Source organism: Bos javanicus, chromosome 23, assembly GCF_032452875.1.
Source record: "Bos javanicus breed banteng chromosome 23, ARS-OSU_banteng_1.0, whole genome shotgun sequence".
NCBI lineage: Eukaryota > Metazoa > Chordata > Mammalia > Artiodactyla > Bovidae > Bos > Bos javanicus.
The window spans coordinates 32,739,171-32,766,764 of NC_083890.1; the positions used below are offsets into that span (position 1 = coordinate 32,739,171).

The 27,594-nt window shown below is 41.2% G+C and overlaps 1 protein-coding gene across 7 annotated transcripts in view; it reads right to left on the reverse strand.

The window, feature by feature from the left end:
• CARMIL1 (capping protein regulator and myosin 1 linker 1) overlaps positions 1-27,594 on the reverse strand; it is a 307,561-nt gene that overhangs the window by 136,498 nt on the left and 143,469 nt on the right. For all 7 annotated transcript variants that reach the window (XM_061399266.1, XM_061399264.1, XM_061399258.1 and 4 more), the window contains 5 exons: positions 25,914-26,035; positions 17,640-17,737; positions 17,232-17,302; positions 16,929-17,002; positions 153-228 (listed from right to left, as the gene is read on the reverse strand). In XM_061399266.1, the coding sequence (XP_061255250.1) occupies positions 153-228; positions 16,929-17,002; positions 17,232-17,302; positions 17,640-17,737; positions 25,914-26,035 (441 nt within the window). The remainder of the gene's footprint in view (positions 1-152; positions 229-16,928; positions 17,003-17,231; positions 17,303-17,639; positions 17,738-25,913; positions 26,036-27,594) is intronic.

Consider the following 27,594-nt stretch of genomic DNA (forward strand, 5'->3'; position numbering starts at 1 on the left):
GCAGATCATTTATAGGAACGTATTTCCCTAGAAATAACATGTATTCAGCTCACCAATATCGTTGAAAAACAAATATGTGTCTGTTTTTTGTTTTTTATAATTTTCAGGTTTTTGAAATTCAGCAAAGCTAAGCAACATCTTCAATTACTTACCAGTTTTAGATCCTTAGAGGACAGCTTAGTGAACCACTGATTGTATTCCAGAGCAGCAATTATAGGTATTAAGTCCCTAGAAGTGGAAATAACAAAATATATGAACATCTCTTACAATAGCCATATTGATGTCTGATTTTTAATCCATAACATCAAAGTCCACTTGTTAATTTCTATTATTTACAAGCACAACATTCAGCTAAACCTATTGCAACCCCTAAACAATAATTACATACTTTAGGACAGACCTTCAGAATGATATAAACAGAATTCCTTAAAGTTGAAGATAAATTACCTCTATGGACTCTCATTTCTATTTCCAAAGGAAAAGAGGTTGGTAGCAGTGTTTGCTTAGAGACCCTCCTTGCTCTAAGAGATAGCTTATGTCTAATTCCATACTGCTGCTGCTAAGTTGCTTCAGTCGCATCTGACTCTGTGCGACCCCATAGACAGCAGCCCACCAGGCTCCCCTGTCCCTGAGATTCTCCAAGCAAAAACGCAGGAGTGGGTTGCCATTTCTTTCTCCAATGCATGAAAGTGAAAAGTGAAAGTGAAGTCGCTCCGTCATGTCCAACACTTAGCGACCCCATGGACTGCAGCCCACCAGGCTCCTCCGTCCATGGGATTTTCCAGTCAAGAGTACTGGAGTGGGGTGCCATTCCTTCTCCCAATTCCATACTAACAACTCTTATTTCTTTACATTGCTCCTTCATAAACCCTTCATCAAGTATATCATATGCTCTCTGGCTAGAGGAGTTTATATGGCAAGCAAGGACAGTACCAGTCTTAAAATAAGTCACATCAGATGGGATCCCCAATGCTTATTAGCAAGCATCCTACAACCATTTGGTATCTTTCTTGCAGTTCTTAGTACTGATTATACACATGAGATAGCCCAAGTGTTTTTCTGCCGCTTGGGTTTTTGCTTTTTTGTCTTACGCTTCATACAAGTTCTTCAGCCATGGAGTGAAGCTATTCGCGTCAGAGAACAGCCACCACACTATCATTCCAGCCTGACCTCTACACAACATGCCCCTCACTCATGCTCAAGCCAAAAAGCAGACAATTCACTACTCAAACATATCATGCAGTTTCACAATCAGAATTATCTTTTCCTGCTGTGTTCAGCTATGAAAATCAATGTATCCTTCAATGCCTATATCATAATCCTCTTCTCTATAAGTTCCCTAGGTCACCACCACCAGCACATTATTTACACCTCTGTTTAGCATTTATTTTATTCTGCCTTATAGTATAGTTTGATGTTTAAACATCTATTCCTTATCACCCCAGGTTGTAAGTTCTTTGAAAGCCACGTCCCTGTCTTCTTTAGATTTTTGGCTACAGGGAAGCAATACCAATTTTATCCTCAGGGCATCACTAGTAGCAAATGCACAAATTTTTACTGAAACAGAAATGAAAGGCAGAAGGTGGAAAGAGAGCTGAAAAATCACTATTTTTTCAAACTTCAAGGTACCAGGCCCCATGATAGGCATTTTACATAGACTAACTCATTTAAATCTCAAAACAACCTTAGAAGGTTTTACTGTTTGCATTTTACAGATGAAGAAACAGATGCTAAGAGACCTACAGTGAAAATGTAGGTCCCTTTGGACACCACTACAGTCAAAACCCAGCTTCTAAAGCCCGTGTGTGTAGTTTCATCAGATTTGCTTTAAAAGGTGAAATGAGCATCCACAGGTGGTAAAAAAAAAAAAAAAAAAAGCCAAAGAATTATGCCATCTTTTCCAGCAAAAAGCCACTTTATTAAACTTGCTAAGTTTTACATTAAAATAAACAAGTTTCAAATTAAAAAACAAGAACAACTACCCTTCCCATAGTTGTTTTAGGGTCTCCACTCTCTCGTCTCTCTCCACCAACCAATCGCTCAGAACAAGTCTCGGCATTTCTCCCTGATGTCTAATGACAGTTGTAGCTTCTCTCAGAGTGAATTCCACCTTATAATACAGGGCCCTCAAAGCCCATGTTATCTGAGAGTCCTCTCCCTTACTTCATCACTCAGGAATGATAGCAAATCATTCTCACTGCATCTCCTTTTGTGGACTTAATGTCAAGTAGAGACTAGGCTTCAAAACCTCTTTATTGTGTGTTATGTCACCTGATGAGATTTGACGTACAGCCGGCTTTTGTCATAATGAATTCATTTTCAGGAGTTAAAGGGCACATCATTAACAGGATCAGGTTTTACGTTAAGCAGTAGGTAGGCAGCATCATCCTACATATGACATGTAAAAACCTTGAAAATATTCTGTTACACTCAAAGTCAAATCCAATTCTTAATGATACCAGAAATGCTTGGAGTCCAAGATTCAATTTTAAAAATACACAGCATTCCAGGTGCATATTTGTGTGATCAGAGTCAATGAGCGTAACTGGTAAAAATGACATATAAAATAATAGACATAAATGCTCACAAATATAGACACATTTTTTCCCCCCAGAAGAAAAGTACAGCAAAATGTTATGCAGACACCTTGCCTGGGTGGTAGCATTAAAGATGATATGAATTTTTTTGAACACAAATCTTGTACTATATTTTCAAATTTGTCTATAATGATCCATATTCATAACCTAAAGGAATTATAAAACTATGTCCTATGGATGGTATAAAACTTTGTTATAGCAAAAACTGTCTACAAAAATGATGGGACTCATGCGTGTTGGCGTGGTCTGCCCACAACGTTTCTCTAAATTATGTTAATGCCTAGGCTTTTTAATGTCAAAAATAAATTAGAAAAAGACAAATATACATCATAATTCATTCAATAAACATTTATTGAGTACTGCTGAGTCCTGGGTAGGGATATTAGGCTCTGAGGGTTAAGTGACAAATACGAGCAACTCTTTGTCTTCCAGTGGTGGAAAGACCTCGGCTATCTGCAACACCACAGAAAAAGTGAGCGTGTTCCAAGTGCCCTAAGACCATTGGAGGACATGAATACTTCAGCCTGGAGCAAATGGGGAAGGGTCTGCAAGGTTTGAGAGATAGGGAGGCGCCAACCAGTCAGGGAAAGGGAAATAGAGCATTGTGAGTAATAGGAAACAGGATGTGCAAAGTTGGGCTTCCCAGGTGGCTCAGCAATAAAGAATCTGCCTGCCAATGCAGGAGACACAGATTCGATCCCTGGGTCAGGAAGATGCCCAGGAGAAGGAAATGGCAACCCACTCCAGTATTCCTGCCTGGAAAATCCCATGGACAAAGAAGCCTGGGGGGCTACAGTCCATGGGGTTGCAAGAGTAGAACAGGACTGAGTGCCTAAACAATAACAACAACGTACAAAGGCACAGGAACCCGAAAATGCCCAGCAACTCCATTCATTTGTTCGATGAGTGCCACCCACTGTGCATGAATCACTGGACTGAGGCAACAATGAACATGGCAAAATGGTCCCTCCCCTTGTGATACTCACCACCTAGCACAGCTTAGCAAAAAATAAAAGCAACTATAATAGAGTGAAATAACCCCTCTGCTATAGAGCGAATATGCAGCCCTACGGTGCAAATAAGAGACACAATTATGAAAAGACTTCAGTCAGGAAAGATCCTTACAGGAAGTGAGCCTTCTAGATGAGAAACACATTACCATCCCAGAAGAGATGGTCATCAAAGCAAAGAATGGCTTAATCAAAGAGGTTTTAGATCTGACACCAAAATCACGATCCATAAAAGAAAAAAATAAATCAACTGGACTTTATCAAAATCAAAAACTTTTACTCTGTAATAGATGCTATTAAAAGAAAGGTAAGATGACCATATTCTGGGAGAAAATATTTGCAAATCTCATTTCTGACAAAGGACTTGTTGCTCAAAATGTATAAAGAACTCTTAGAAGTCCATAAAGAGAAACAACTCAAGTGTTTTAAAGGAGCAGAAAGATCGAAACAGATACTTCATCAAGCAAAATACACTGAGGGTAAATAAGCACATGCTGCTGCTGCTAAGTCGCTTCAGTCGTGTCCGACTGTGTAACCCCATAGATGGCAGCCCACCAGGCTCTGCCATCCCTGGGATTCTCCAGGCAAGAACACTGGAGTGGGTTGCCATTTCCTTCTCCAATGTATGAAAGTGAAAAGTGAAAGTGAAGTCGTTCAGTCGTGTCCGACTCTTAGCGACCCCACGGGCTGCAGCCCACCAGGCACCTGTGTCCATGGGATTCTCCAGGCAAGAGTACTGGAGTGGGGTGCCATTGCCTTCTCCAAAAATAAGCACATGAAAGATGCTAAAAATTATTAGCCATTAGAGAAATGCAATTTAAAGCCAAAATAAGATGCCACCGGAAACCTACTGAATTGCTTTTTTTAAAAGAAAGTGACAATGTTAAGTGCTAACCAGGGTGCAGAGCAAATGAAACTTCATACACTGCTGTTGGGAAAGCAAATGGCACGCTCAAGGTGGACAACAGTTTGACGACGTCTTATTATGAAGTTTTATTTACACTTTTACCATTGTTGTTTAGTCACTAAGTCATGTCCAACTCTTTTGTGACCCCATAGACTGTAGCCCAACAGGCTCCTGTATCCATGGGATTTCTCAGGCAAGAATACTGGAGTGGGTTGCCATTTCCTTCTCCAGGGGATCTTCCAGACCCAGGGAATGAACCCACATCTCCTGCATGGGCACATGGATTCTTTACCACAGAACCACCTGTCCATGGGGTCACAAAGAGTCACACATGACTTAGTGACTGAATGACAAAAATAAGACATACCATGATTCAGCAATCTCAATCCTGGGTATTCACCCAAGAGAAATAAAGACTTACTTTCGTTTATATAAAAATGTATGTATTATGGTTCATAACAGCTATATTCATAATTGTCAAACACTGGAAACAACACAGATGGAGATGTCCACCAGTGTCGCCGTGTGACACCAGGTTAGACCAGGTAATCATGTGACGGCTGCCAGCCCACTCTCCCTGTGCCTGTCTCCCTCACCCTCTGATTAGGTCCCACTTAAACAGAAAATACACAAGATGTAATATAACTAATTTCATTTCCGAGAGTTCATTTTCCAGGATGGCCTTCTTAGAGCACAGTTACAAGTGGGCACAGAAGCAAATCTTGGATAAAGACTCAATTTGCATTGACATGTTGTACTGATATCACTGCACTGCAGAGATTGTCGTCACACACAGCACAGGGGCAGCAGCTCAACCTCCGAAGCCGTAGAGGGTGCGTCCCTGCCGCTTTAGCGCGTAGACCACGTCCATGGCAGTGACCGTCTTGCGCTTGGCGTGCTCTGTGTAGGTGACCGCGTCCCGAATAACATTCTCCAGAAACACCTTCAACACGCCTCGGGTCTCCTCGTAAATGAGGCCAGAAATGCAAATGCACTGCAAAGAACTCCCTGGGTTTCCCTGACAGCGTCTGTGTTGCTCAGGACCAATCCTTTCCTATGTTTTCATTAAGTAGTGTTTATTACTACATAATGATTATATTTTATAATGTACTGATTATATTACATAACGTAGAAAGTATTCCACACGCTTGGGCTGGTCGTCTTGACTGATTTTCTCATGGGGGGATGCGGTTAACAGCTTTTTACCATCAGTTTGCGCCTTTTATTTTGCATCCCACTATGTGATGCTAAAGCTGAAACTCCAGTACTTTGGCCACCTCATGCGAAGAGCTGACTCATTGGAAAAGACTCTGATGCTGGGAGGGATTGGGAGCAGGAGGAGAAGGGGACGACAGAGGATGAGATGGCTGGATGGCATCACCGACTTGATGGACATGAGTTTGAGTGAACTCCAGGAGTTGTTGATGGACAGGGAGGCCTGGTGTGCTGTGATTCATGGGGTCACAAAGAGTCAGATACGACTGAGTGACTGAACTGAACTGATGTTTTGCTTTGACCTCCTAATAGATTCTTCATTACCATGTGGCTTTTGATCTGAAGTTAGCCTTGAAGAGTTACAGCAGTTGAGGGAAGCCTCTGATGAGTACTGGCAACCTGGCAACAGTGTTTTCATGTATGATCTCATGTGACCCTTAAAGTGGGAGCAAAAACATTTTAAGACTGCAAATACTGAAAAGGAAGATCCAGTGTGAATATCCTTTGGGGTCATGGGGCTGAACTGTTTCTTAATACTCTGCTGAATTGAGACAAGACAGCTCCTACACCTTAACTTTTTCCTGATGTAAATGTACTACATACAGAGTTGGTGTGGTAGTGTTGTCAACCTAGCTACTAGCTGGGGTTGGTAATAAAAGTTGGGGTTCTTACTTCTCATTGCAGTTGACACCTCAAATTATCCAAACTTTCCCTTAAAACTCAAAAGAACCAAGTTTTTCACTTATATCTTTCTAGAAGAAAATACCAGCATACAACTAACAAAACAGAAGCAACACAGAAAAGACCATAAAACAATCTCTGAACATCAAAGATTTTCTGTAATAAAAGGTTTTATAAGTCTAAAACTTTTCCTTTCAGTTAAGAAAACTAGTCACTTTATAGAGTTGCTTATTTAAAAACAGGGCAAGTCTTTAAGGAAATAAAAATAGCAAACATTCATTTAAACATTTTTATGTACTAGCATGTACATACATTATGGAGAAGGCAATGGCACCCCACTCCAGTACTCTTGCCTGGAGAATCCATGGACAGAGGAGCCCGGTAGGCTGAAGTCCATGGGGTCGCTAAGAGTCGGGAACCACTGAGCGACTTCACTTTCACTTTTCATTTTCATGCATTGGAGAAGGAAATGGCAACCCACTCCAGTGTTCTTGCCTGGAGAATCCCAGGGATGGGGAAGCCTGGTGGGCTGCTGTCTATGGGGTCACACAGAGTCGGACACGACTGAAGCGACTTAGCAGCAGCAGCGGTACATTCATTAATAACCCCAGGAGGGAGGCGTTGTCATCCATTCCACAGATGGAGACCCACCCTCCTCTCCCAAGGCGCAGAGAGGTTAGAGAGCTGGTCACAAAGTTTAGTCTGGAAAGAGACAGGATTTCAGGCGGTGTGACCTATGACCTGATTATCTTAACCACTGTGCTATCATCTCACTAATAAGTCACTTACTTTCTATACTGTCAAAAGTCTTCAATCTACTCTACAGGGGAATCCAGGGTGGTTATATCCAGGGGTTTCCAGACCAAAAATTCCAAACCCCTTTCATCATATTTGGACAACCACTTAGCTCCTAATTTGAAAGCCGATCCTAAGACATATTCTGAGGTGATGTCTCAAAAAGACTGTGTTCTTGCTCCTCTGGACATCAAAAATAAACTCATATTTGAGGGCTACTAAAAGAAGTTAAAATGCAAAAACAAAGAAGCTGGCAAGCAATTCAGAGTCTCAATCACTTGCTAAATTTCTCTGCAATTCTCGATTCCGGATAATCTATTGAATTAGAATTTCTAATCTTTCTGATCTATATGACTTAGTAAGAATTTAATTTTTCCAGTTGTTATTTTGGGGCCAGATTTCCCTCCTTAGTCTTTCTTCCCCCCTGCCTGCCTCTCCTCGTTGAAACTATAAAAACACTGTGACTTTTAAATAGTGTGAAAAGTCCAGGAGAGCATCAACAAACAAATTTGAAAGATGTCCAGCAAGCCCCAAAATAGATGTCAGAAAAGCACAAAGATAGAGAGTAAAAATCCAATGAACAACATCGTGATCATCTGTAGTGTATCCACACACCGCAGAATGGAAGAGCTCCCCCCAGGAAATCTTACAAATGTTTACAAGCTTGCAGGAGGTATTTCATGCAAGAATGCAGAGTCTGGCCACTCTCCTGCTTGCTGTGTGCACACAGTGAAATATGCTCTCTTCCAGAAAGGCTGGTAAAACTCAGAACTACAGACATATTTTCCCGATATATTCATTTGATAGTCTTTCTGGGGATAAGTTAGACTCTTTTCCTTTATATCTAGTTGGAAACTAGGAGTTAGAGAGTTTTAAAAAATTGTAGATGTCATGGAACACCAATCCTGCCTGATACTCTAATTTATATAGAAGTATGTCCTATAGATTATTAAATGATAAATTGGACCACTCACTGACTCTGTGAAGGACATGCCAATGTGAGACACTTTACAGATGAGGACAATGCCAGAGGCCTAAACCAGTAGCCTCTAAATTTTTTGACCATTCACTCCTAACTGGAAAGTATCAGGCTCACCAAAAACTTTGTTTGGGTTTTTCTGCAAGAAAAACCAAAATAAACTTTTTGGCCAACTCAGTATTTTGAGCACACATCTCCCCCAGATCTGTGTGTTTATCTATAAATTATATACATGCACTACTGTATTAATATATTAGTGTGTGTGTGTGCACTCAGTCACTTTAGTCACGTCTGACTCTCTGTGACCCTATGAACTGTAACCTGTCATAGTCTTCTATCCATGGGATTCTCCAGGCAAGAATACTGGAGTGGGTTGCCATTTCCTCCTCCTAGGGATCTTTCCATCCCAGAGATTGAACCCACATCTCCTGTGTCTCCTGCATTGCAAGCAGGTTCTTTATCCACTGAGCCAACTAGGTGCTGCTGCTAAGTCACTTCAGTCGTGTCCGATTCTGTGCGACTCCAGAGATGGCAGCCCACCAAGCTCCCCCATCCCTGGGATTCTCCAGGCAAGAACACTGGAGTGGGTTGCCATTTCCTTCTCCAATGCATGAAAGTGAAAAGTGAAAGGGAAGTCGTTCAGTCGTGTCCAACTCTTCGCGACCCCATGGACTGCAGCCTACCAGGCTCCTCTGTCCATGGGATTTTCCAGGCAAGAGTACTGGAGTGGGGTGCCATTGTCTTCTCCGAGCCATTTAGGGGGCTCATTAAAAAAAAAATACATGCACACACACAAAATAGAGAAGAACAAAATAAGCATAAAATATGTTCTACTACTTTCTCCACGCTCTTCTATATATCAACTGTGTTCACCACACAGTCCATCTGACCCAGGCTAGAGTCCACTGTTTTACAGAATTATTTATAGAAATGGAGAAGGAAATGGCAACCCACTCCAGTATTCTTGCCTGGAGAATCCCATGGATGGAGGAGCCTGGGGGGCTACAGTCCACGGGGTCGCAAAGAGTCGGACACGACTGAGCGATTTCACTCACTCATTCACTCAAGAATGGAAACAGAAGCTAAGGCTCTTCACACCTGATTCCACACTCCAAACAGCATTTCTTCCTTTTTTAAGTGAGAGCAAGAATAAAGACAAGGAGCTTAGATTAGGAAAGAATTAAACCAGTGCTTCAGGACAACCTTGCCAAACATTAATCCAAACTCTTCCGTGAAAGTCTCAGGCGCGTGAATGTCACCTTGATGAGTATAAAATATGACAACACAAAAACATGAATCTGAAAGGGATGAACTGCTGGCTGGGCTCTCATGAGCCAAGTTTAGGCTCAATGATGCATGTCGCTGAGTCTTTAGAGGATGGATAAGATTAGCTCCTCTGCAAAAATCTTCAGGGAACAAGAAAAATCGATGTGGTTAAAGCTATATATTCTCTTCTCTTCAGCACCACTACCTCTACCCTCATCATTCCCTGCCGCTCCAAATTACAGTGTAATTACATTTTTAACATGTCAGCTCACAGACCGTTGAGAGCACCCATGAGAAATGTATAACAAAGCCTTCTTCAATCTATGCGTCTTTTTGGCCCATTGATAACCTAACCTAGAACAAATTTTAAGAATGTGCTTAAAAAAAATTTTGGAAGCTATGAATAATAACTGAATGGACATTTTCCAAGCACTTTCTAATTCTGATTCTTCTCCAGAGACTAACTGGCTGGATTCGGCATGATCGCTGTCATCCTCACACTTGAATGCTTATTCAGCAACAATAGGGTCTCTGGTCCTACTTTTTTTTTTTTTTTTTTAGATAAATCCAAATTTTAATGGTATTAGACTTAAATAGCTGATGAATTCATCTTAAAATAGGAATAGGTTTATCCACAAAGGAGTCAATATACTGAAAGTCTGTTGGCTTAGTGCCCTTTTCTCCTGGGCAATGCTTGGATGGAAATTGCCAAAAGTGACTTCATGACTTTTTCCTGTAAAGGCTTCCACGACTAACCATCACTCAATTGTGTCTGAGTCTTTGCAACACAACTGACCAAAAACTTTGTTTGGGTTTTTCTGTAAGAAAAACCAAAATAAACTTTTTGGCCAACTCAATATTTTGAGCATACATCTCCCCCAAATCTGTGTTTATCTATAAATTATATACATGCACTACTGTGCTAATATATTAGTGCGTGTGTGTGTGCTCAGTCACTTCAGTCACGTCTGACTCTTTGTGACCCTATGAACTGTAAGGGTGACAGGGAAGGGTAGCCATTCCCTTCTTGAGGGGATCTTCCCACCCAGAGATCGAACCCAGGTATCTCACATTGCAGGCAGATTCTTTACCATCTGAGCCACAAAGGAAGCACAAGAATACTGGAGTGGGTAGCCCATCCATTCTCCAGCAGATCTTCCTGGCCCAGGAATCGAACCAGGGTCTCCTGAATTACAGGCAGATTTTTTACCAACTGAGCTATCAGCGAATCCCCATGACTGACCAGCTTACATCAAACTGAGACATTCTTTCTTTAGATATATTAATGCTCTAGATCAAATTCTACCCATGATATGGCCAGTAAAGTCTTGTTTCTTTTGGGACTTTTAATTTTTTTAAGTGCATATTTATAACACACAGGAATACTTTTAATGGGAAATTCCTTCAAGCCCTTTCAAAATTTCACTGTCCTTCCCAGAAATGTACACACATACATACTCACATGCGTATTTAGGTGTATAAGAAGTTCTACATTGGTTTCTTCCCTTAAAATTAAGTTCACATTTAGTTCTGATAGTTCTTTAGTTAGAATCAATTAATTCACTAATCAACTATAGCATTCAAGTTGCTTATAAATCTACCTTGAAGCTCCTGGGCAGACCATAAAGGGTCTGGTAAGGCAGGACACAGAGGAAGAGAGAGGTTGGTCTACAGTGAAAAGAATGGACAGTATGGTGACTCGTAGGAAGCCTCAATATGATACATACGCTTCTTCTTGGTTCATGAGGCTCTATAAGTCAGGGGATACAACATGTATCAAAACACTGGGCATATGTCTGAAGATAAGCAGCTCCCGGGTGAGAACATTAATAAGGTCTCTGTGATGAGAATAATGACAAAGGCACCGCCCTGTCCCTAGACCCACACCTTCTTCCAAATCCATCTCCTAGGAGTGGTGATGGGGTCACATAGGGATTACTGTTTCCTCCATCCTGTGTTCCAGATGATAAAGCTGCCAATACCACGTTTGGTTTCCCTGTTACAAGATCTGCAGCATTAACATCAGTACCACACACAACAATCAGACCTTCCACTTTGGATCTGAGCTGGTCCTAGAAAAAGGAAGCTACGAACTCCTGAGTGCAAAAAGACAATGACCTGGGTGGGTGAACTGAAAGAAACACACAGAATTTTATAGGAATCCAGACAGGATTCAGCCCTGGATTGGAGTAGGTAACATAGAGCAAAGCTGGCTGAAGAATGCCATGACAGGAATAATGATCAACTTGAGTATGGGAAAGAAAGTATTTGAGTAATCCGATGGACTTTTAAAAAATTAATCCCTTCAGCCTCCCAGGATTTGGATCTACTCCCCAAGAGCAGTTCAGTTTCCCTTGAAAATCCTCCCTGAGCCACTGGTTTGACTTCAGAGCATCGAGTCATATAGTGTGAACAAGACAGAGAGAGCCCAGCCCTCATGAAACTTCCATTGTGGGAGCACTAATGATTTCAAGGACCCTTAAAAATGGATGTTTCTACCTCTGATGACCAAATGCAATGGAGAGAAAGAATGGGATGAGAAAATAAAACTCTGAGTGATAGACAATCAGGAGAACATTCAGACTGGTTATATGAAAGGTCTATGGCTTTCCAGAAGGAAGTCAGCTGAAATGATCAGGTTCAGGGACAGCTACATATAAAAGCATGCAGAATCTCACTTAAATAAATGTAAACTGTAAACAAAACTGCTTATTTGTATCTGAATTATGATCAAATAGAGATACATGGGAGCTGACGGCCACAGTGGAAAATTCATTGATACATTTGGTAACTACTGCCTGTATTTTCTAAAAAACTCCAGAACATGCAACCCATGTCATCTTTCCTCTTGCACCTCTAATTCCTCCACTCTTCTCCCTAACTCATACCCAAATGAGAAAAGTACCAACATGGCTTGTTGTAAAACCTCTCAAATGACCCATATCACACTCAAATTCTGCCATTATGAATTCTTCCAAACTACTATGCCCTTTAAGTATAGACTGTTCCTTCATGAGTAAGCATGCTCATTCTAATATAGAGAAATGTTCATCCAACATAACTGGTTGCAACTTGGTTAGAAAAATACTGTTAATACAGGCCATCTAACAGGACTGGGGGAGAAGGCAATGGCACCCCACTCCAGTACTCTTGCCTGGAGAACCCCATGGATGGAAGAGGCTGGTGGGCTGCAATCCATGAGGTCACTAAGAGTCGGGCACAACTGAGTGACTTCACTTTCACTTTTCACTTTCATGCATTGGAGAAGGAAATGGCAACCCACTCCAGCGTTCTTGCTTGGAGAATCCCAGGGACAGGGGAGCCTGGTGGGCTGCCGTCTCTGGGGTCGCACAGAGTCAGACACGACTTGAGCAGTGGTCTCCATTTTTATTAAACAAGCTCGCTGTGGTTAAAAAGCTTTGAGAACTCTGAATTTTTAAGATTCATTTATTATATACTAAATATATAATTGTGATTATGTATGTTATAAAACTAAGACAAGAAACTTTAAAAGGAGTCAACAATAATGTTTTTTGCAGCTCATCTTGCATATCCGTTGGTTATATACATCCCACATCAGAAGCCACTGATCTACAGCAGGAGTCAGCAAGCTACAGTCCACAACATGTATTTTTGCGAAGAAAGTTTTATTGAAACACAGTCACACTCATTCAGTTACAGTGTCTAGAACTGTTTCAAGCTACATCATCTGTGATGCATAATTGCAATAGTGACTGTTTGCCTCAAAAAGCCTAAAACATTTACTATCTGGCCCTCCTAGAAAATGTTTCCAGTTTCTAATTCAGAGTCTCAGGAACAAAAAAAAGTTCTTCAAGCCCTTAAGCAAGTAAGAAAAGTAGATGATGACTTGCGCTCAGTCATGTCTGACTCCTTGCAGCCCCACGGACTATAGCCCACCAGGCTCCTCTGTCCAAGGAATTTTCCAGGCAAGAATACTGGAGTGGTTTGCCCTTTCCTTCTGCAGGGGATCTTCCCAACCAAGGGATGGAACCCACATCTCTTGCGCTTCCTGAACTGGCAGGAAGATTCTTTACCACTGTAACACCTGGGAAGTTCTATAGATTCATCCCATTAATGCAGTATTTAGTGGTGAAATAAAAATTCTCCAGCTAAGGAATTAGGAAAAATCTACTCATAGGAAAATTCTAAGTTTTGACAAAGACTCTTGATGTGGATAGTACTCTACATATTTCAAGTAACTGTATTTGGTAGCTTCTCCACATACAGTTTCTGGAAAAAGAAATGGCAACCCACTCCAGTATTCTTGCCTAGAAAATTCCATGGACAGAGGAACCTGGCAGGCTACAGTCATTGGGGCCACAGAGAGTCGGACATGACCAAGCACACACTGCACAGCAGTTAGATGTAGTTTAATCACCAAATTATGCACAGGGGATTAACTGGAAAGTTTAGCACTGATGCTATGTATAATCTATTAACAGTGTAAAAATCATGAAGGATATAATAAATGAAAGCTGAAGAAACACCTCAGGCTGCCCTACATGTTTTTATTCCTACAGACTGGATGTTCTCCAAATATGGTCCATGGACCCCAGGAACCTCATGACTCACTCAGAGGTTCACAAGTTCAAAGAAACCTTCATACTAATACTAAAACAAATGTGTCCACTCCAACATGTTGACACTGCATGGATGGTGCCAAAGCAACGGTGGCGAAAGCTGCTGGTACCTCAGCACAAACCAAGGCAGTAGCACCAAGCTGTGCTAGTTGTCTCTATATTCTTCACTGCCACACAAATGAAGGTTAATGTCATTTAAGAATGTCCTTGACGAGGGACTTCCCTAGTGGTCCAGTGGCTAAGACTCCACACTCCCAACGCAGGGGCTCAGGTTCGATCCCTGGTCGGGGAACCAGATCCCGCATGCCACAACTAAAGATCCCACATGCCATAATTAAGACCTGGTGCAGCCAAATAAATAAATATTTACAAAAACGTCCTTGATGAAAAAGTAAAAAGTACTCTTTTTATTAAATCTCAGCCCCTGAGAACATGCCTTTTAAATACTCTGTGCAACAACACAGAAGTCGACACAACCCGCTTCCTCTATATACTGAAGTGATAACTGTCTCAAGGTAAAGTATTTCTTTACACTCAGTGTTACTCGCAAAACTAGCTCTCTTTTCTCATGGAACACCATGGAAAAAATGACAAAGTATGGTTATTCAGACTTAGGAGTTGGCGGATATTTTCTCTAAAATGTAAGAAGTTAGCCAGTCACGGCAAGGAAATCACCTGGTAGCACTTTTTTCCAATAGTAAAATTATATCTTTAAAGCAAGAATTTGAATGTTGGGAAACTTTTATCTGCCACTATGAGCATGACAAGCCTTGCCATTCTTAAAGATTTTTTGATTAAGATCAGTGGTGATAGTTTTAAAATGCCTTTGTTTCTCCCCACTATTGTACAACGGTGAAATATCTGCATACGATGCACAACTCAGTCAACCAACAGTTTCTAAAACAGTGAAGTTCACTGATAAACATGGCTTCAGATTCCAACACTTGCTGAGTTGTGGTAAAGTATCAAAAGAGAACATCAAGTAATCATGTGAAACGGTGATTAAAAATACTCCATCCTTACTGCACATCTGCATATGGTTGGACTTTCTTCCTAATTCTTCAGTCAAAACACATTTCCTAATGGACTGAATGCAGCAGCAGATATGAGAATCCAGCTGCCTTCTATTAAATCAGAAATCAAAATCATCTGCCAAAAAGGTAAACTGATGCCACCTTTCTTGCTGACTGATTTTTGTTATGGAATATAGTTATTGTTTATAAAAATGGTATCTATGTTAGCAGAAAAGTTACTTTTATAACCCATTTTTTAATAAAAATAGGTTTAACATAAACTTATTATATGCCAACATGTTATTTTCAAAGGACTTAACCTTTTTATTTTAGTTTCAGTTTCCAATATGAGAAGTACCAAAAGATAAAACTCACATAAACAAAAGCGCAACTACTTTTAAGAATATAAAGAGATCCTGGGACTAGAGATTGGATACTGTAGGCCTACCTATTTTAATGTTATTCTATACGCTCTATTCTGTTTTTATTGAAAAAACACAAAGTAAAATATCTTCCCTTTTTGTTTCTCAGTTCACGTTTTCATAAGCTACACAGAAAACACCTTGCCTAAATGGGGAGTATGACATTCCTGCAAATATAAGAGGAGGGAGAATGGCTCTAAGCAGGAGAAAACTGCCGATTTCACAAAAAAAACAGTCATATCCAAGCTTGAGAACTGGGGGCTTCAGGCATTTCAGCCGTATCTACAGACACGACTGAGCCTGCTTCACTGTCCTCCACAGGCCCAAGATGTGCAGAGATAAGTCATATCTGCCCTATATACTTCTTCTTTGCTCAACTCAGTTGGTTACAACTCTTTAGGGACCCTGCTACAACTCTGGATTTCCTGCCAGGTAAGTGGCATTGGTATTTGGGGGGTGAGATGCTAGCAGTAAGAAGAGGCAATCAGCCTCTTTATAATTCCAATTGTCCAAATGGCATAAAACAGGGGTCTCCAATTCCTGGGCCATGGAGTGGTCTGTGGCCTGTTAGGAACTGGGCCATATAGAAGGAGGTAAACTGGTGTCTTCCACAAAACTGGCCCCTGGTGCCAAAAAGGTTGGGGACCACTGGCATGAAAAATACAGATGGAGTCTCAGATTTCTCTCTCCATTCCAAACAGAGAGAAAAGATTTCTTTAGCTGGGATTCCTTGCAATGGGGCTATCGTATCTGCCCATGGCAACCCACTCCAGTATTCTTGCCTAGAGAATCCCATAGACAGAGGGGCCTGCTGGGCTACAGTCCATGCGGTCGTAAGAGTCGAACACAACTGAGCGACTAACACACACACACACACACACAAATAGGCAGCACCATCTCTAGGGTTGAGAAGATTGAGATAGGTTGGGATAAGTGACCAGATAAGGTCTGGGGAGGGGATGATCATCTACCTTATGATTAAGGTAGATACTGGAAAATTGATTTCCACCAATATATACATATAAACCCTAGCCATCCTGGTTACAGAAAGAAATTGTCAACTAAAAGTCATATGTTAGGATTTCAGCACAAAGTTCCCTCATAGAAAAATGTTCTAAATGGTAATTAGGCAAAATAGTACTAGAATTTATATACAGGGTAGATTACATAGACTTGTGGGCTGGCATGAGAACCCAAGAATTAAATTGTTTCCACAGTTTATAAGTTGAGGTACACTCATGCACCCCCCATTCCAAACTCTTTATAGTGAATAACACATAGGAAACAGGGAAAAGCAAAATTCAGAGATTCTTAGGTTCTCCTGATTCCCCTCAGGAAAGGATTCTCTGGAGATAATGAACACAGGTAAGTACTGAGAGACAAGGTCAGCTCTGAAAGCAAAATCAGGAGAGAAAAAAGGAAAGAAAAAATAAGTAGCTTACCTGTGGTCAAGATGACTGAAGTCCTGTAAATTCAATTCCCTGGTGTCTTGTGTCAGATAAATTGTATCCACATCCTATTTGAAACAATTTAGTTATGTAAATAGTCCCCGCAAATGATCAGAGACACAAGAGAGAGACAGAGAGAATCAGACAATGACACAGGCAGATTTTTATGTAATCTGAAGCAGGAAGATTTTTAAGCAAGCAATGAATGGAGGGGAGGAGAAATAAGCCAAATCCTGGAATATTCTCCAGGTGTGTGAGAGACAGTGTGTGTGCATGCATGCATACAGATACACTTACCCATTGTACTTCTTCCCTGTATGAAAATCCAAGCCAGTCGCAAACACAGGCATACATCTGAGAAAATCCACCTGAATCAGACAACAGAAGTGTGACAGGTTTTCGACCAAATGATTTTTAAGGTAAAATTTAAAAGCTTAAATATGGCCGACGTTAACAATGCTGATTATTCTTTCCGTTTGGGGAAAACAGCAAAGAGTCTCCCCCGTGTTTTATAGTAAGTACATAGCAGGATGCAATACAGCTTAAATATAGGACGTTTGTCCACCAATCTAAAGTCGGTGCAGTGCTAATTACACCTTAAAAGTAATTGTACCTTTACGGTAGCACACTAGGAATAGACTTAGCTTCCTGGCAAAAGGGCATCCATCCAACCATTTATTTTTTGGTTTTAAAAGGCACGCTCACCACAGGGGCCCTGCTCAGTCACAGTCTGGCTGTCCCACAGAGCTTGGAGGCTGGCCAGTCGCTCAGATGGCTCCATGAAGACTTTTTTCATGATTCTTCTGTAAGGGCAACAATGACGACAACACCACATTTCAAAAATCAAGTTTTCTGAATTGCACTCAAAAGTTTATTTTGTGATACACCTTTTTTTTTTTTTAAACAAAGGATGGGTATCATTTTCATTTTGGTAAATATAATTCCATCTTTTTTTGAGACTAGAGAGCTGGAGAACTATAGACAATAATCAATTAAAGGTATCTAACAATGCAAATAGTCTCCATGTCATTTAGTTCTTTCATAACATTAATTTTATTAGAGTAGTTAAAAACTGGTGTGTTCCACTTAATAAATTACCTAAAAAATAATAATAATTTATGAGATTATGTATATATTAAATATAAATTACTAATTTTCAAGGAACTAAAGTGCAAGTCTCCTCTTTTATCCTTCAATAGTACAAACATCCATCGGGAACCTGAGCATTGCCCCCTGGAAGAGTTGTTCTGCTTGCTCTCTCTTCCTCTGGACTGCAATCCCAGGGAGCGTGTGCTTACCAGAGACTGAACGCAGTTCAAATCTGTTAGCAAATTATGTGCAACAGTGAGGAGGGGACAGAGAAGTCTGGGAGCTAAGTGGGGACCAGGTCACAGGGGATACCTCAGAGGTCAAATGAAGGGGTGGGGGGTTTCATTCTCCAGGCAATGAGGAGAGGAGCCTCATAGAGACTACACAAGGAGTGTCAGATGAACAGACAGCACTGGAAACAAACATGTGCAGGGGTCAGGGAGAAGCCGGGGCAAACTTTGGAAAGAAAGAGAGTAAATAACTTGAGACATGAAAAAGAACCTCCTGAGACTGTTAAGAGCCCAGGGAAAGTGAAGGTCCCGAACTGCTGGTGGCAGCAAGCTGAACAGCTGTGGGATCTTCTCCTGCACCTCCCGGCTGCCCAAATGTGGGTGGAGGTAAGGCAGTCTGCTTGCTGCAACAAGGCAGGCTTTCCAGGCAGGCGAGCCAGGAACACAGTGGGGACAGAAGGAGTGGAGGATATTGACAGGGCCCTGCTGAAGTAATGGACACCGTGGGGCTTGGTGGACAGGAAAGGAAGGGAAGGTAGAAAGAAGTGGAAAGAGGGCAAAAGTCAAGGGATCCACGGCCAGGAGGCCCCCCAAAAGTCCAAGTATGGGTACCAAGGAAGAGAAAGTGAAAGACTAGAGACTGTATGTAGTTCAAGAGAGATGACAAAATGATGATTTCACCCCCAGGAGAAGCCGTGCCAGGAGAGGACAGGTCGAGGGTGTGTCCATCAGGGGTAAAGTGGGGAGGAGGGAAGAGGTCACAGGCTGTGAGGAAGGCTGTTGGCAGTTCGGAATCACCCAGGACCATGACAGGCCCTGGATGCAAAGTGGTGACATAAACATACTAAGTCATATCAAACATTATTTTAATCTTTTTTTTTAAGCTAGTTGAACATTATTTTAATCTTTAATGAGTTAAAAGCATGGCTATGTGTATAACTCTCACCCTTATGAATTCCAGTCACCTTGTAGAGAAAAATGTTCCCAGTCACTTCCATTTTCTGATTGAATGAATATTCCAGATAAAATGTGCTGGAGTCTGACAAGTTGCCTCGTTGGCCTGTTCTACTCCTAGAGAAAACCTCAAATACCTACTCAAACATTTAAGTACAAGCATTCTGCTAGCATTGAAAAATACTCCTACTTCTTTATAATCTTTATGATTGAAGCATGTGCAGATATAACCAACTAAAGTCAAATGCTACTAACTCCTTCAAATTCTTGTGTAAATTATGATATCCCCTTAATGCAGCAGAATTTTTCACCATTTCACCTGAACACACCTGTAATTAACCCCCACCATTCTGAAAGTTCTCAATTTGGAGGCAACTGTGGGTTTAACAAGATGTTCCTAATGAAAGTGATATGACAGAATCTGGCAATTTGAATGGTTCACCCTGGTTCAGTACCATCATTCTGGTATTTTCTGGCCACAAGAAAGCAAAGCCAGCTTTTACGCAAAGATAGAGTGGAGCAGTTGGAAGCAGAAGCATTTACACAGATGAATTAAGTAAACCATGGACACACTAAACTAGATTTATGTCTGGCTTTATCTGAGATCACATTTCTTTTCTAAAATCTTGCTTTATTTCGGCTGAACTGTAAAGCATGTTGTTTCAATGACACACAGGATGAAATTCGGCTAGTCAAAAACTGAAAAAAGGCAGGAAGCTGGAAGGATTAGAAATAGGAAGATGGCAGCCTAGGATTATAGTGGCAAATAAATTAATCTGGTTCAGAAATCAGAGTCTAATTTTATTCCCAAAACAGCACCAGAGAGTCACCCTTGGGGGCAGAAGAAATCACCTGGAGGGTGAGGGAAGCAGCTGGTATAGACATCCGTATGAAAGGCTTCCTGCCTGAGGAGGCTACACCTGGCATTTTCCCTCGCCTTCAAAACCACCCTTCCAAAGTATCTGTCTGAGCTTTTCCAAGTAGCTCTCCTTCTGTAACAGTTCTCATTTTTCTATTTTTCAGAAGTGAAAAAAAAAAATAGGTATCAGGGACTAAAAGAGTGTCATGAAACAAGTGTATTTATTTACACAAGAGATAAACTCATAAGAACTAAACATCCAGAAGGCAGCAACTGTTTCTTTCATATCGAACACGAGACACAGAAAATGAGAAAAGGAAAAATCTATTCCACATGAGTTATGCCTGCAGCAAAGTAACAGCAAAGAGCCTTCTGTGTATGCACCACAAGGCACCTGCTCACACATGCTCACACACACATACACACACGGCATGCATGTAAGACAGAAAGACAGACATGAAATTGCTATCAGAATAAATGTCATAACATGTCAACCAAAATCCTAGCAAACGGACATGTATTAATACATCCTGCTGCTGCTGCTAAGTTGCTTCAGTTGTGTCCGACTCTGTGCAACCCCATAGATGGCAGCCCACTAGGCTCCTCTGTCCCTGGGATTCTCCAGGCAAGAATACTGGAGTGGGTTGCCATTTCCTTCTCCAATGCATGCATGCATGCAATGTCGCTTCAGTCATATCCGACTCTGTGTGACCCCACGGACAGCAGCCCATCAGGCTCCTCTGTCCACGGAATACACCCTACCACTTACTAATAGGTGGCACTACACAGTTGAACCAACTACATTTACATTGTGTGTTCTTAGTCACTCAGTTGTGTTCGACTCTTTGCTGCCCCATGGACTACAGCCCACCAGGCTCCTCTGTCCAATGGAATTCTCAGGCAAGAATACTGGAGTGGGTAGCCATTCCCTTCACCAGGAGATCTTCCCGACCCAGGGATCGAACCCAGGTCTCCTGTATTGCAGGTGAATTCTTTACCATGTGAGCCACCAGGGATTATGTGCATTTAATTTACACAAGAGTCAGAAAATAGTTCATGTGGCAAAAACAGTGAACTCAGTGACAAGCATGCCTGCTCTCTATGCAAAGCTCACACTTACATTGTTGACGTGGAAAAAAATCTGAAAATTATTTTTATCCAATTAATTGGTTTATCAAAAATTTATTTCCAGCGCTCACCCTATACAACATGCAGCTATCTCCAGAAGAGGACATGTTTTATTGATACAAACGATACCACAAAGGGGTACCTATTTCTTTAGAAAAGTATAGAAACTGCCAGAGTCTGTAAAGCACCTTTCCATTGTTGACCCATTAACTCCCATTTTGCCACTCTTCTCTTCATAATAACCTCATCTTTTCAAACTTAGGGCGTCCCTGATAGCTCAGTTGGTAAAGAATCTGCCTGCAGTGCAGGAGACCCAGGTTCGATTCCTGGGTCGGAAAGATCCACTGCAGAAGGGACAGGCTACCCACTCCAGTATTCTTGGGCTTCGCTTGTGGCTCAGCTGGTAAAGAATCCTCCTGCAATACGGGAGACCTGGGTTTGATCCCCAGGTTGGGAAGATCCCCTGGAGAAGGGAAAGGCTACCCACTCCAGTATTCTTGCCTAGAAAATTCCATGGACTGTATGGTCATGAGGTCACAAAAGGTCGGACAGCTGAGTGACTTTCACTTTCCTTTTCCTTTTTGAACTTAACCAGCTTTTGACTTGAAGAGGGATTTGCAATATCATTTCTATCATGGTAGTAAAGACGCACTGTCCTAACTTACTGACACTAATACCCAGCCAACTTTCACACTGTCACGTATATGAAAGAATAATCCGATGTATAGACCAGTCTTATGAACTCTGTGGGAGAGGGAGAGGGTGGGGAGATTTGGGAGAGTAGCATTGAAACATGTATAATATCATGTATGAAACGAGTTGCCAGTCCAGGTTCGATGCACGGTACTGGATGCTTGGGGCTGGTGCACTGGGACGACCCAGAGGGAGGGTAGGGGAGGGAGGAGGGAGGAGGGTTCAGGATGGGGAACGCGGGTATACCTGTGGTGGATTCATTTCGATATTTGGCAAAACTAATATTGTAAAGTTTAAAAATAAAATAAAATTTAAAAAATTAAATTAAAAAAAAAAAAAAAGAATAATCCAACATGCTGAAAGCCTGAGAAGAAAATCATGTTAGGAGGTTACTGTTGTCTTACCTAAAAAAGGGTGTTATTGGCCACATTTAACAATAAAAAATCAAATTAAAGAAATGCAATCAACTTACACACAAACATAAAATAATTTAAAAATTCATAAACATCAAAGAATCTCCCTACAAACATCACCTATTTCCTTCCCCACATGGAGGCTTTCATCCTGGTAAAGACAATAGCAGGCTATTCAGCTAAGATTTGTGGAGCATTTGTTAAGCAGTCAACAGAAGTTAATTTAATCCTCACAAAACTGCATGAGTATCATTATTCCCATTTTACAGAGGAGGACACTGAGGCATGGAGAAGTACATTAATCTGCCTAGAGTCTTGCCCCCCCCCCAAAATATTCAGACAATCTGATACCTTTCAGTTCCATTTTGGGGCTCTCTTCCCCCAGGCTCATAAAGCAGTGTTACAAGACTGACTCACCCTTAAAATTAGCTGTCATTTTATTCTAAAGTTGAAAAGCCCTCACTAGCTCCCTACAGCCAATCCCAGAGGCTTTTATTTGGGCCTCTCCAGGCAGCATACTCTTGCCTGGAAAATCCCATGGACGGAGGAGCCTGGTAGGCTGCAGTCCATGGGGTCACTAAGAGTTGGACATGACTGAGCGACCTCACTTTGACTTTTCACTTTCATGCATTGGAGAAGGAAATGGCAACCCACTCCAGTGTTCTTGCCTGGAGAATCCCAGGGACGGGGGAGCCTGGTGGGCTGCCGTCTATGGGGTCGCACAGAGTTGGACACAACTGAAGCAATGCAGCAGCAGCAACAGCAGCAGCAAGCAGCTTTATCTTTGTCTCACAGTGGTATTTGCAGTCTCTCAATTCTAACTGCAAGAGGCTAGTTGCAGTCCTTCTAAGGCAAGCAAAGCTGCAGCTGCACCTGCCCTCGCATCTGCCTCCAGCCTCTACCATTTCTCTCACAGAACTCTCCCTGGGGCCCACCAACAACAACAGTCAACCTCTCAAAACAAAGAGGAAAAAGTGTGAAAGTGTTAGTTGCTCATCGCATCTGACTCTTTGTGACCCCATGGACTGTAGCCCGCCAGGATTCCTCTGTCCAAGGAATTCTCCAGGCAAGAATTCTGGAGTGGGTAGCCATTCCCTTCTTCAGAGTTATCTTCTGGATCCAGGGATGAAACCCGAGTCTCCTGCATTATAGGCAGATTCTTTACTGTCTGAGCCCCCAGAGAAGCCCAAACAAATCAAAACAGACACAAATCAAACATTATTTTCTTGACATCCCAAATTAAATGAGCTTTTCCTTTCTCTGAAATCTAAGGATGGTTCACTTTCCTTTCTCTGAAATCTAAGGATGGTTCACTTTCCTTATGTTTTTCACTCATCTATGTTCTCAAGCAAACATCTTCTAAATTAGTTCTAACTCATCCTAATGACTTAATTTAATGTTAAAAAAAAAAAACCAAAAAACCTAACTTGGTTTTAGAGAACAGCCAGGGGTCCTGCAGGCCATAACACAAAACAACTTCCTGAAGGGAAACGCCATTACAAGCATCTCTGTGAAAAGGATTAAACAAGACTTGCTACAAATATTTCCCCTAGTTTCCTCCCAATATCATTGCCTTCAAGATGAAGCCTCCAACGATAGTGACTATCACATAGCAAAGACGGAATGTTGACAAAACAATGCTAACAGTGATTCGATGTTATTTAAATTTTATTTTATGTGAAGATTAAACTTTGCTTATTTAATGAAGTAGAAGAGAGATATAAGGGAGGGAAAGGGGAAGAGGGAAACATATATATATATAGCAGAGATTCTGATGCAAAACCTTAATTTTAATTAAACTTCTTCATTTTTTCCCTACCTGCATTCTGACTGTACTCAAGGGGATTGGTTGTATTTTACAGATATTTATATACTATTTTTATATGTTTGGCTTTTAATTTATGTATTTATTTTGGCTGCGCTGGGTCTTGGCTGATGTGCTGGCCTTTCTCTAGCTGCAGCAAGTGGGAACTACTCTTAAGTTGTGGTACAGAGTTCCCGCTGAGGTGGACTCTCTGGTTGGAGAGCACAGACTCTAGGGCACGGGGAGTTATGACATGCGGGCTCAGTGGTTACAGTTCCCAGGCTCTAGAGCACAGGCTCAATTGTTGCGGTGCATGGGCTTAGTTGCTCTGCAGCATATGGGGTCCTTCCAGATCGGGGATCAAACCCACATCTCCCGCATTGGCAGGCAGATTCTTTATCACTGAGTTACCATGGAAGCCCTATATATTTGACTTTGATCATAGATGCTATTTTCAAAATTAGATTTAAGTAAAACTAGAAATTCAGTTCCTGGCAGGTATCATTTCATTTATACATAGCCAACCTTTAGATTATTCAAGAACGGATTATGTGAACTGAGGCCCTGGCTGTGTTTGTCCTGATTCGGCCAGCTCCTGATACCTGTTCAGACTCTCCTTCAATGATCAGCCTCTACCCGAGCAAGGAAGTAGGTGGGGTTGAGGACCCAAAGTTCCCACAATGAGCTCAGGTGATACATTTGATGGACAAATAACTCACACAAGGCTTGAGCATTCCAAGTATAGTTTCATATTCTCCAACTTACTATGAATGGGTCATTTTCTTTTGCGGGGACCTATTTTCTTTTGCTGTTCTATATTATTCATGTAAAGGATCTATTTCCCTTCCTGACAGCGTTGACTACTGGGAACATAGATGAAAAGATTTTACCCCCTTCTTCAAATCTCTCTGGTCACAACAACCAACACCAATAGAATTATACATTTTCCAGGCCAACTGCGTGGCATACAATTAAGGAACTTCACAAGTACAAGCAGAACATTAAAGTCACAAGATACTCAGAGTTGATACAAGACATGAGTTGATGTTGGGTAGGAAAGCTGCCTTTTCCCCTCAGTCAATCTAACTCCCCTTTTCCAACAACCCATGTACTCCCTAAGTACAAACTCTGTTACCCAAGCACATAATCCTGGTTTAAAATGCTTGAGAAAATAATATGAGGACATGTCCAGGCGAAATTTACTTCTAGCCTTAACATGTATTTCAGAAAAGTGAGGGGAAAATAAAAGAGGCTATGTTTGACGTTCAGTTTTGTTTGTAAGTTTCCTCTCACTGAACAGAAAAAAAAATAGGGAAAATGAAGAAAATAAAACTCTTCATTAATGTGATACTTGATGCCTCCCTATACAGCGTTCAGCCCCAGACATTCTGCTAATAGCTGTGTGTAAAATTCATACTAGGGTAAGTCTCAGACTGTGTGCTCCGTGATGACCTAGAGGGAGACCCAAGAGGAAGAGACATATGTATACATGTGGCTGACTCACCTGGTAGTACAGCAACTGACACAACATTGTAAAGCAATTATATTCCAATAAACAACAACAAAAAATTTTTTTTAAGTTTGTATTTTAGTCTTAGCAGGAGAAGTTAAAGGAATACCAAACTCCTTCCTCACTGCAGATCTTTAAAGAACAGTCACATAGAAAATCTCAGGCACGAAACAGGATTGAGCCAGGGTTTTGATGTGTAACGTTTAAAAGATGAAGGAAGCAGGAGAGAGGAACCCGATGAAGGGCAAGAGGAAGGCTGTTTGCACTCTGAGGGAGGGCCAGGTTGCGGGAGAACTCACACTGGGGAGAGGCCGGGGAAGATCTTGCGCAGGTTGGTGCCGATGTGCGCCAGCACCTCGCTCACATCCTCGGGCGACGCCATCTTCATGGAGATGCTGCACTTCTCAGTTTCCACAACCATCTGCAACGAGCGGGTGGGACACTGCTTAAGGAGGAGGCCAGTCCCTTAAATTTATTTACTTTAAATAGTGTAAACTATATACAGTAGCCACCCCCCTTATTCTTGGGGAAACGTTCCAAGGCCCCCAGTGGAAGCCTGAAAGCAGGCAGGACTGAAGCCTATATATATGCTATATTTTTTCCTATATATACATAACCATAATAGACTTTAATTTATAAATCAGGTGCACTAAGAGATTGACAATAATAATAAGACAATTATAACCATCAGTTCAGTTCAATTCAGTCACTCAGTCGTGTCCGACTCTTTGCGACCCCATGAATCACACAGACTATAACAAAAGTTATGTGAATGTGGTCTCTCTCAAAACATCTTATTGTACAAATTTAATGCCTTTTCCATCTTTTTTTTAATTGAAGCATAGTTGAAGTACAAATTTAATGCCTTTTCCATCTTTTTTTTAATTGAAGCATAGTTGAAGTACAAATTTAATGCCTTTTCCATCTTTTTTTTTAATTGAAGCATAGTTGAAGTACAATATTATATGTTATGAGTATATAAGATAGTGATTCACAACTTTTAATGTTTATACTCCATTTATAGTTATAATAAAATATTGGCTATATTCTCTTGCGCTGCACAATATATCTACCTAATATTTGTCCCTTTTAGTCCTCTCCCCATATACCATGCCTCCTCCTTCCCTCTCCTTCCCACTAGTAACCATTAATTTCTCCTCCAGATCTGAGTCTGCTTTTTTGTTATATTTACTAGTTTGCCGTAATTTTGAGATTCTACACCTAAGTGATACCACACAGTGTTTGTCCTCCTTATTTTACTTAGTATGATCCCTCCAAGTCCGTCCACGTTGCTGCGGATGGCAAGGTTCCCTTCTTTTTTATGACTGAGTAGTAGTGTACTATGCGTGCTTGTACACGTGTGTGTACACATCACATCTCTGCTATCCTTTCAACCTGTTGGTAGAAACTTAGGTTGCTTCTATTCCTTGGCAATTGTAAATAATGCTGCTATGCGCACTGGGGTGCATGGATCTTTCCTAATTATTGTTTCGTTTTTTTAGGATATATACCTAGAAGTGAAATTCCTGGATCCTATGGTAGTTCTACTTTTAGTTTTTTGAGGAACCACCGTATTGCACCAATTCACATTCCCACTGATCATGTCTGAGGGTCTCTTTTCTCCACCTCCTCGCCAGTATTTGTTATTTGTATTCTTTCTGATGACAATCCTTTTGACAAGTGTGAGGTGGTATCTCGTTGTAGTGTTGATTTGCATCCCTCTGATGACAGCAATGTTTTGCATCTTTTTATGTGCCTTTGCCCATCTGCATTTCCTTTGCCCATCTGCATTTCCTCTTTGGAAAAACGCCTATTCACTTCTGCCCAATTTTTAATGAGATTGTTTTTTTGATGTTGAGCTGTACGAGCTGTTTATATATGTTCAATATTTACCTTTTATCAGTCATATCATTTGCAAATATTTTCTCTCATTCATTAGATTCTCTTTTTTTTTGTCAATGGTTTCCTTTAAAGCCTTTT